At 38.1% G+C, this 10,140-nt stretch overlaps 1 protein-coding gene across 1 annotated transcript; it reads left to right on the forward strand.

The window, feature by feature from the left end:
* Positions 1-1,062: 1,062 nt before the first annotated feature.
* On the forward strand, positions 1,063-2,052 carry LOC109213764. Its single transcript, XM_019377593.1, has 4 exons — positions 1,063-1,257; positions 1,301-1,528; positions 1,610-1,617; positions 1,755-2,052. The coding sequence occupies exons 1-4, from the start codon at positions 1,063-1,065 to the stop codon at positions 2,050-2,052; spliced, it is 729 nt and encodes a 242-aa protein (XP_019233138.1).
* Positions 2,053-10,140: the final 8,088 nt, after the last annotated feature.

Raw genomic sequence — 10,140 nt, forward strand, 5'->3', positions numbered from 1 at the left:
GATAAAGTCGGTAATATTGATCATTTCTTGTGAATATTGTGAAAGAGAAACGGCATGTATGTGCTCTTTTTCGTCTGTTTGAAATGGGTATAGCTCAATTTCATCTGATGATGATTTGGAGATATCAAAGATGAAATCTTGGAAAACTTTAACAATTCTAATGGCCAAAATCTACGGAGAGGAGAGGTGGCCGCGACTAGATTTAAGTTGCCGGGTCTCTGTGGTGGTGGCCGGATCTATGGTGGGAGAAGAGGTGGTGATGGCCGGATCTGAGAAGAAGAATATGGTGTTGTGACGGCGGTGGTCCTGGCGACCGCCGGAATCAGTAAAGATGGTTGTAAAATTTGTGACCGGAAAATTATTTTTCTGACAAAATCTTCACATGTTTTTGGCAACACGCGCTTTATTTTAAGTGAGATACACGTATGTGCCAAGTCAGCGAATTGTGCCTGATAGGTACAATTGAGTTTGAGTTCAAGTGTTCAATTGGAAGTTTGGAACAAGCCTTAGTATAAGTGTCTAAGTGGAAAAAAAGGATAAGTTTAAGGGGTTGCTTATGTATTCAGCCAATAAGAGAATCCCCGATTCTCTCTCTATGTTCTCTCAACCCTAACAATGAATTCTTCAATATCTCTCTCAAATCCTAGTTTTAACATAGTATTAGAGCTAAGATCCAGTTAGGCCTCGTGATTTTCACTCGTCCGATGTTACCCTTCAGCTTTTTCGTCGAGTTTTTGGTTGTCGATTGTATTCATTGTGGTTGACTATTTTTTTTATGGAAATCTCCAAATTTCCTAACAAATTTTGCATTTTGCTGTTGATTCTTCTCATATTCTGTGTTATTCGATCGAGCACGCTGGGTTTCTTCAGCTGATTTTTGGTCCTCATCAACTTCAAGCCAAAGATAGGGTTTTGGTAGTCGTCTTTTCATCTGTGGATTCACGAGCTTTTTCAACACCAAGGCCGTTGTTCCTTCCGGTTCGCGAAGGACATTGGTAACTTTTCTCATCTATAGCTTGGATGCCTAGTATCTGTTGATATTTTTTTGCTTGTGTTTGAGAAATGCCGGACGAGACTTCCTCTCCCCCTATCTTGTCTACCTCTAGACCTGCATCTTCTCGTTCTGTCTTCCATGAGGATGATTATACCCATCCATGTCATCCTTTATATGTACATCCTTGTGATGTACATGGAACCTCTTTAGTCACAGTGCCATTTGATGGTACTGGGTATGAGAGTTGGAGACGCACTATTATGGTAGCTCTCTCTGTCAGAAACAAACTAGATTTTGTCAATGTAGTTTTCTGTTAAACCTCCTAATACTTCTCCCCTGGCAAGACAGTGGCAGAAGTGCAATGCTTTAGTGATTTCATGGTTAACCAACTCTTTGTCCAAGGAAATAGCTTGTAGTGTTGAATATTCTGAGCTTGCCAAGGACATTTGGGGAGAGTTGGAAGAGAGATATGGTCAGGAAGATGCTGCCATAATTTTTGAACTCAAAAAAGGAGTTAGCTCATATCTCACAAGGGTTTCTTTACATTGCATCCTATTTTAATAAGATCAAGCAACTCTGGAACTAGATTATTACTTTATCAGTTACTCGAGTCAGGACTTGCAGTACTTGTGGTGCTAAGTCTGACTATCAGATAGGATGAGGATATCCAGAAGGTCTATTAATTTTTGATGGGTTTAAATGACACCTACATACAAACCAGAAGCAACATATTCATGATTAAACCTTTCCCTTCTGTTAGCACTGTTTACAGCATTCTACTATCAGATGAGAAGCAGAGACAAGTTTCTAATTCCTCTCAGTTTCTTCCTAGCTCTACCTCTTTTAATGCGGGTGTATCCAAACAAGTCTACTTTTCTAGAGTCTATTTTGATTCCCTCAAGTCTTCTATCTGTAAGTACTGTAAGAAACTAGGTCATACCATTGACAAATGCTATAAGTTGCATGGATACCCTCCCAACTTCAAGTTTATTAAGGGATCTGGTCCAAGGAAGACTGTTGCTCATGTTCAGTTGGAGATGGTTGATATTTGGCTATAATTCTATATTTTTAGTGCATTAATTACCTAACACTTTAGGTGCTTTAATGCTAAACTATACTATATTTGGGCTTAATTAAGTCTATTTTATGAGTAGGTACATCAGAAATGAAATTGGAGCAAAATAAACATTGAATGTGTAATTCATGCTCTAAAATAATATTATAAAAGATGACAAATCAAAAAGACATGAAAAACAAGACAAAGGCAAAAGAAATGAAAAGAAAGAAGAAGTGATCAGAATGAGAGAGATTGCAAAAGTTAGGAAGCAACGTGAAATTTGACTTGAAGCTAAGAAGCTGGCGACGCAAGGTTCATTGCTCGCGATTGAGCAGGCGGCGCGAAACTCATTTTAGGCGTTAGACCTGGCGATGCCAAGCTTGTAGTAGGCGTTATACCTGGCAAGGCAAGGCAAAGGCAAGCTTAACCAGGAGTTATGCCTGGCGACGCCAGGCCTGGGGTGAGGTCCACCAGGCGTTATGCCTGGCGATGCCATGTTTGGGGAGTGCACATTCCAAATTTTGAAGACTTAATTCGTCTCCTGGTTTGACTAGGACTTGACCTACATGTTTAGGTCTTTTCCTACACATATAAATAGACGTAAAATGCCGCTTTGGAGGAGTTTTGCGAAAGGAGGCAAGGACATCACGTGGACAACTTTTGGAGGAGAAAATCATAGAGTTCTTCATCCCTTTTTTTTTTCTTTGTAATTTGTTTATGCAAAATACTTAGAAAATTGTTACTACGAACATGAGTGGCTAAGCACTCTACGTTCTAGGGTTGTGGTTGACATGATTATTAACGTTTATTGATTACATCTTCGTTAATTCAGATTATCATGTTGTGGTTGTTTCTTAATTCTAGTTTTAATTTGTGAATTATTATAGCTACTAATTCACCCTACTATCTATGCTATGCTTGGGAAAGCCGTGTTTAGATTAGAGTAGAATTAGAAAAAGCTTGTTTCTGAACCCGTGGCTCGCGGAATGATTTCGCGGTTAGGATAGGAGTGTATCTAACAGTCTTGCTTAATTAAATACCGTATTATATTCGTTCATGATAGACTCAATACCATAGGAATATAGGATTGATATATTGTGGGCAAGCGTGTAGTATTGTGGGAACATGCTATTCATATAAACGATCCAGTTAATTAGCAACCATAGATAATCTGGATTAATGAGTGTGATTGTTAAACTTAATAGGATTGATAAATCAACCACAATCCTGGAATTTCCATCTCCTCTGAAGTAAAATCTCGTCATACAAAATTGCATTCATGATAATTTAATTGTTACTTGTTTAATTTCCGCAATAGTAGATTAATGGAAAAATATTACTCTTAAATATCTTGGACAATTAGCTATATTTTAGTTTGCTTAGTTAACGGTCAAACTAAGTCTCTGTGGGTTCGACATCCGACTTTCGAGTCACTTTATCACTTGACGGCTACGTATACTTGCGTGTGTATTTGGTCCCAACAATGGTCCCTGTTCTACTGATATTGATTCTAGTATGGGATCTCAAGCTGATACTTCTTCTGAGATTGTTCCTGATTCAGTGGTGTCTAGTCTGACTAAGGATCAATATTCATAATTGATGATGCTTCTCCAACAAACTCACATCTCTGATTCCTCCTCCACTCCAAACCTCATGGCTTCTGCTAATTTTGCTGGTAAGTTGCTATCAGAGAGTGTTTTGCCCAAATCTGGTATGCTTTCCTAGGTAGATAGTTTTATTTGGATCATAGATTCTAGAGCCTCTGATCACATGACCTCCCACAAAGACTTACTCTTCAACCTAAAACATTTACCTATCCCTTGTCTTGTCTCCTTACCCAATGGTTATAAGGTCAAAGTTCATTTTGTAAGATCTATGACTTTATTTCATAACTTCACAATTCATCATGTACTTTATGTTCCTTCCCTCCATTACAAATTACTTTCTGTATATAAGTTGTTAGATCAGTTCAATGGGATTGTTCTGTTTACCAAAACTCTTTGTGCTATACAAGTCCTTCACTGAAGATGCGTCTGGTTCTTGGTAAATTGGATCACAATCTCTACAAGCTTATTCTGCCTCCTGTTGCATCTGCTACATCCGCTACTACTTCTATCATTCCCATATCTCTTTCTCATTTTTCCTCTATTGTTTTACATGATGTCCGTGTTTTTTCTTCTGAGATTAGTTGTGAAGACCCAAAAGGTCATCACTTGTTTTAGAAATAAATTCTATGTTCCGAGCCTAAAAACCTCCTTTTGTTTTACTTGATTTGCGTGCGCAGTCCCGACATCTATCCGGAAAGCCATTACGTAAAAATCTGTAAAAAATAATAAATGTTGCTATTAAAATGAATTTAAGTTGACTTCGGTCAACATTTTGGGTAAACGAACCCAGACGCGGACCCGTAATTTGACGGTCCCGGAGGTTCCGTAGGAAAATATGGGACTTGGGCGTATGCCCGAAATCGAATTCCGAGGTCCCAAGCCCGAGAAATGAATTTTTAAAGAAAATTGTTTTCTGGAATATATATAAGTTTTTGGAAATAAAATGTGTTTGAAATTTGATGGTATCGGACACGTATTTTGGTTTTAGAGCCCGGTACAGGTCTTATATGTGATTTAGGTTAAGTCTGTAAAGTTTGGTAAGAAACGGAGGTCATATGACGTGAATCTGACCTTATTTGAGAAAAATTGGAAAATTTGATGTTCTTAAGTGATTTCATGAATTTGAGGCTTAATTCATAGTTATTGATGTTATTTTGACGATTTGATCGCACGAGCAAGTCCGTACGATGTTTTTGGACTTGCGTGCATGTTTAGTTTGGAGCCCCGAGGGCTCGGGTGAGTTTTGGTGCCACAGAGTGAAATTTGCACTTAGGAATTGCTGGTGTGTTGCAGGTCTGCAGGCTTCGCATTTGCGAAGCCTGGCTCGCAATTGCGAACGTGTATCGCAAATGCGACAAAGACCTGGTCTGCCTTGGGGTCGCAAATGCGACGTAGTCATCGCAAAAGCGATATCGCAAATGCGAAGGGCCCATCGCATTTGCGAAGTGGCCTGGAATCCTTCAATGTCGCAAATGCGACAATTCCATCGCAAAAGCGAGTTCGCAATTGCGAACATTAATCGCAAATGCGATGATAGCAGTCTTCTGAAGGGTTTGCAATTACGAACCGTGGTCGCAATTGCGACTGCAACCTGCAAATTCATAACTTAACCGAAAATCTTTCATTTTTCAAACTCTTTCAAAACATAAACCCTCTTGGGCGATTTTCCAAAGACAAGTACTGTTCCAAACCGATTGTACGTCATTTTTAACTCGTTTTCATTAATCTTTAGCATCTTTTCTCATGATTTCAACTCAAAAGCAAAGGTTTTCATGGGAAAAATTGGGTGTTTTGGGTAGAACCTAGGTTTTTCAAATTTTGGGGATTTGGACCTCGATTTGAGGTTCGATTTCAAAACAAATTATACATTTGGGTTCGTGGGTGAATGGGTAATCGGGTTTTGGTTCGAACCTCGAGTTTTGACTGTGGGCCCGGGGGCAATTTTTGACTTTTTGGGAAAAACTTTACAAAACCTATTTTCATGCATTGGAATTGATTCATATAGCATTTATTGATATAGTTAAGTAACTTGTGGCTAGATACGAGCGAATTGGTGGTGGAATCAAGAGGTAAAAGGGTAGTTGAGGCTTGAATTGTGTTCGTGGCATCGAGGTAAGTGTTTGGTCTAACCTTAGCTTGAGGGATTAGGAGTCGTGTCCTATTTGCTATGTGTTAATTGTTGAGTACGACGTATAGGCATGGTGATGACTATCTATACGTTGGTGTCAAGCATGCCCATGAGTCTTACACTATGATTAATGCGACTCCATTTTGTATTGTTCATATCTTATGTGATATTCCTAATGTTGAACAAGGCTTGTGGAAGTAAATTGGGTAATTGAACATTTAAGAGCGTTGGCTCAAGTTGTGAATTGATTTGTGAAATATCAATGGTGTTTGAACATTTAAGAACGTTGGCTCAAGTTGTGAATTGATTTGTGAAAGTATCATTGGTGTTTGAACATCTAAGAGCGTTGACTCAAGTTGTGAATTGATTTGTGAAAGTATCATTGGTGTTTGAACATCTAAGAGCGTTGGCTCAAGTTGTGAATTGATTTGTGAAAGTATCATCGTTGTTTGAACATTTATGAGCGTTGGCTCAAGTTGTGAATCGAATTGTGAAAGTATCATTAGTATTCGAACCTTGTAGAGCGTTGGCTCAAGTTGTGAATCGAATTGTGAAAGTACCATTGGTAATTGAGCATGGTAGAGCGTTGGCTCAAGTTGTAAATTGAGTTGTGAAGTAAATGTGAAAAAGAGAAGAGGATTTTAATATTGTTCCCTTGCCGGGATGTTATTGCTTTTAATATTGTTCCCTTGCCGGGATGTTATTGCTTTTAATATTGTTCCCTTGCCGGGATGTCGTTGCTTTTGATTCTATTCCCTTGCCGGGATTTTCATTGTGATTTTATTGTGATTCTATTTAATTCCTTGCCCTTATTGTTGTGATTGTTGTTTGGGTGAGGAAGAGTGTTAAAGCACGAAGGGTGATGCCGTGCATTATTTTGGTGAGAGAGTATTAAAGCACGAAGGGTGATGCCGTGCATGATATTTTGTGAGAGAGTGTTAATGCACGAAGGATCATTCCGTGCCATGATTATGTGAGGTAAAAGCACGAAGGGTGATGCCGTGCCGATTATATTGATTCTTATGGTGAGGACGAGAGTAAAAGCACGAAGGGTGATGCCGTGCACTTGTCCTTGATTTTCCTGATTTTTGTTGATAATTGAGTTATGATGTTCTCTACGTCTATTTATTGGGTTTCTGTGGTTACTTGATTTTATTGTGATGTTATTGATTTCCTTACCCAAATTGCTTTGTGATTGTTTCTTGGGTAAGGAAGAGTGTAAAGCACGAAGGGTGATGCCGTGCATGATATTTGTGAGAGAGTGTAAAGCATGAAGGGTGATGCCGTGCATGATATTTGTGAAAGAGTGTAAATCACGAAGGGTGATGCCGTGCACTTGTCTTCGATTTCCTGATTCTTGCTGATAATTTAGTTATAGTATTCTTTTCATTTATCTATTGGATTTCCATTGTTACTTGATATTTCCCCGCAACATGTTTCTCCTTCCTATCTTTAATTGTAAAGTGTTATCTTTATTTTCCGTTGTACATAATTTAACTGCACAGGTTTATTTGGTAGTCTGGTCCTAGCCTCGTCATTACTTCGCCGGGGTTAGGCCAGGCACTTACCAGCACATGGGGTCGGTTGTGCTGATACTACACTCTGCACTCTTTTGTGCAGATCCCGACACTGAAATTTTCGGACCGCGGTGAGGTTGCTGCTTCCAGTTCACCAGGCGACCCGAGGTAGTCCTGCAAGCGTTCGCAGGCCTTGGCATCTCCTTCTATTCCTTCATTCTGTTTCTTTTATGTATTTCAGAGACAGCGTTGTATTTATCTTTCGGACCCCTTATCTGTAGTATTCTTAGACTGTCTGTGAAATTGTGACACCAGTCCTTAGTAGTCTATGTTTAAGAAATTGTATTGGTAGTATTTTAATGGTTATAATTTGTTCTTCCGCTTATTTAATTCCGCTGATTACATAATGTTGATTCATAACTGTTAAAGGATTAAAAAAATGAGAAAAAGGTAAATAGTTAAAATAATTGGCTTGCCTAGCTTTCACCAATAGGCGCCATCACGACTCCCGAGGGTGGAAAATTCGGGTCGTGACATTAGTGCAGATGTAACTAGTGTTGGTTTTGATAAGAGATATGTACATACTGATTCAAATTTGAACAATCTTAATAAAATGGATGTGGTGTGGCACAATAGACTCGGGCACATTCTATTTTCTAAAATGAAACATATCCTTGCTCTTGCCTTACATTTTTCTCCTAAACAATCTTTTTCTTGCCCAATTTGTCCCTTAACAAGGCAAACAAGACTACCATTCTCTAATACCATCATACAAACTACAAAGCCTTTTCAATTAATATACATTGATACTTGGGGTCCTTATCATTTCACACTTATAATGACTCAAGGTATTTTTTGACCATTGTAGATGATTTCTTGAGAGCCAATTAGACCCACTTAATGGATGCCAAAAGTAATGCATTTGACCTATTAAAAGGCTTCATAGCCATGACTGAAACACACTTCCAATTAAAAGTCCAAACTGTAAAAAGGGACAATGCTCTAGAATTAGGGTCAAGCATTGTTGGCTCAACATGTTTATCTGAAAAAAGGATAGTGCATCAGACAACATGCTCTCACACCCCACAACGGAAAAGGTTATAGAAAAAAAACATAGGCATCTCTTAGAAACTGCTAGGGCTCTTCTCTTTCAATCTGGGCTCCCTATTAGATTTTGGGGAGACTGCATCCTCACTACAACCTATTTGATAAATAGGTTCCCTTCCAGTCTACTAAAAGATAAAATTTCCTATGAAATCCTCTACCATAAACTTCTTGCTTACTCTAATCTTAGAGCTTTTGGATGTCTATGTTATTCTATTGTTCCAAAGCCTCACATGAACAAACTTAAACCAATGACAATCCCTTGTGTCTTCTTAAGATATTCCTTTGCTAAGAAAGGCTACAAGTTGTATGATTTGTATACTAAAACCTATTTTGTTTTCAAAGATGTTATTTTTCATGAACACATATTCCCTTTTATTCAAGCAAATTCAAGGAGCTATCCTATGTGCAATAGCCTAATTGTTCAACCTTGTATTCTGAGTTTCCATTATCATCCTACACTTATCCTGTCTCATCCCCATCTCCTGTTATTCCCTATGAGGAGTCTACCTCACCTCTTTTTGTTTTTTCTAGTCCTACTCTGGATTCCCCTCCTTCTTCCTTGCCATCTCAGTCCACCTCTTCTCTTGATTCTCATAAAATAGTTCATGCAGTAAGGAGGTCCTCCAGACCTCATAACCCCCTTCCTATCTCCAAAATTATTTGTGCACTTTTCCTTCTCAAGGCCCTAGGTCTTCTAACTCCAATTTTTTTCTACCTTTAGTGAGTATAATGTTTTTTAGCCTAACACTTACTCTCAAGCAACATCTACTCATGAGTGACAGGATGCCATGAAAAAGGAGTTTGAGGCCTTGGAGGCTAATGGGACATTGTTGAGTTACCCCAAGGCAAGAAATCTATTGGTTGTAAATGAGTGTATAAGGTTAAATACAAAGCTGATGGGATCTTAGAAAGATACAAGGCTAGACTTGTGTATAAGGGGGACACCCAGGTTGAAGGAACAGATTTTCATGAAACTTTTTTCCCTGTTGTAAAGATGTCCATTGTTAAAACTTTAATTGTTGTGGCTGTAAAAAAGAAATGGCCTTTATTCACAATTAAATGTCAATATTGCTTTTCTACATGGGGATTTTGATGAGGAAATCTTTATGAAGGTTGTCTGTTCCTTCCTCTTCTTCATTGTCTTCTTCTTCATCTCCTCTAGTTTGCAAGCTCTGGAATGCCCTTTATGGGCTCAGGCAAGCATCCACATTGTCACACGCTTTGTATTCTAGAGGCTATGTCCATTCACTACAAGAAATAGGACATATGACGACATTATATAAATGTCGTATTATGTATTTTAAATGTCACAAATTTAATCTCCGACATTTAATTTACGTTTGTCCTAAATGTCTTAAATTTTATTGTCGGGAATTTTACGACATTTAGGTAAATGTCAGAAAAAGATTTACGATATTTATTTACGAACTTTTATAAAAATGTCATTTTGATTTTATGACATGTAAGGTAATTTGGTAAAAGATTTATGACATCTTTTATAGCCTTTAAGAAATGTCACATTTAATTTCCAACATTTAGATTAATGTCAATAAAATATTTACTGTTATAAATAAAATTGTATTTATGGTGAATGTCTATATTTAGAGAGATTCTAGGGTTCATTGCTTGGTGGCTAAGTCACCCTCTCCCTATAAATAGAGGGTTCTATTCCATTGTAATTCATCCAATATCAATAAGAATTCTCTCTCCCTACTTTTCTCTGCAATACT

This window comes from Nicotiana attenuata, unplaced genomic scaffold (assembly GCF_001879085.1).
Source record: "Nicotiana attenuata strain UT unplaced genomic scaffold, NIATTr2, whole genome shotgun sequence".
Taxonomy (NCBI): Eukaryota; Viridiplantae; Streptophyta; class Magnoliopsida; order Solanales; family Solanaceae; genus Nicotiana; species Nicotiana attenuata.

Excerpts from the sequence above, each read along its gene's own strand:
- LOC109213764 (XM_019377593.1), top strand. The coding sequence starts at position 1,063 with ATGCCGGACGAGACTTCCTCTCCCCCTATCTTGTCTACCTCTAGACCT. Across the intron at positions 1,258-1,300 it reads GTTGGAGACGCACTATTATG|TTTTCTGTTAAACCTCCTAA; the intron begins GTAGCTCTCTCT and ends TTGTCAATGTAG.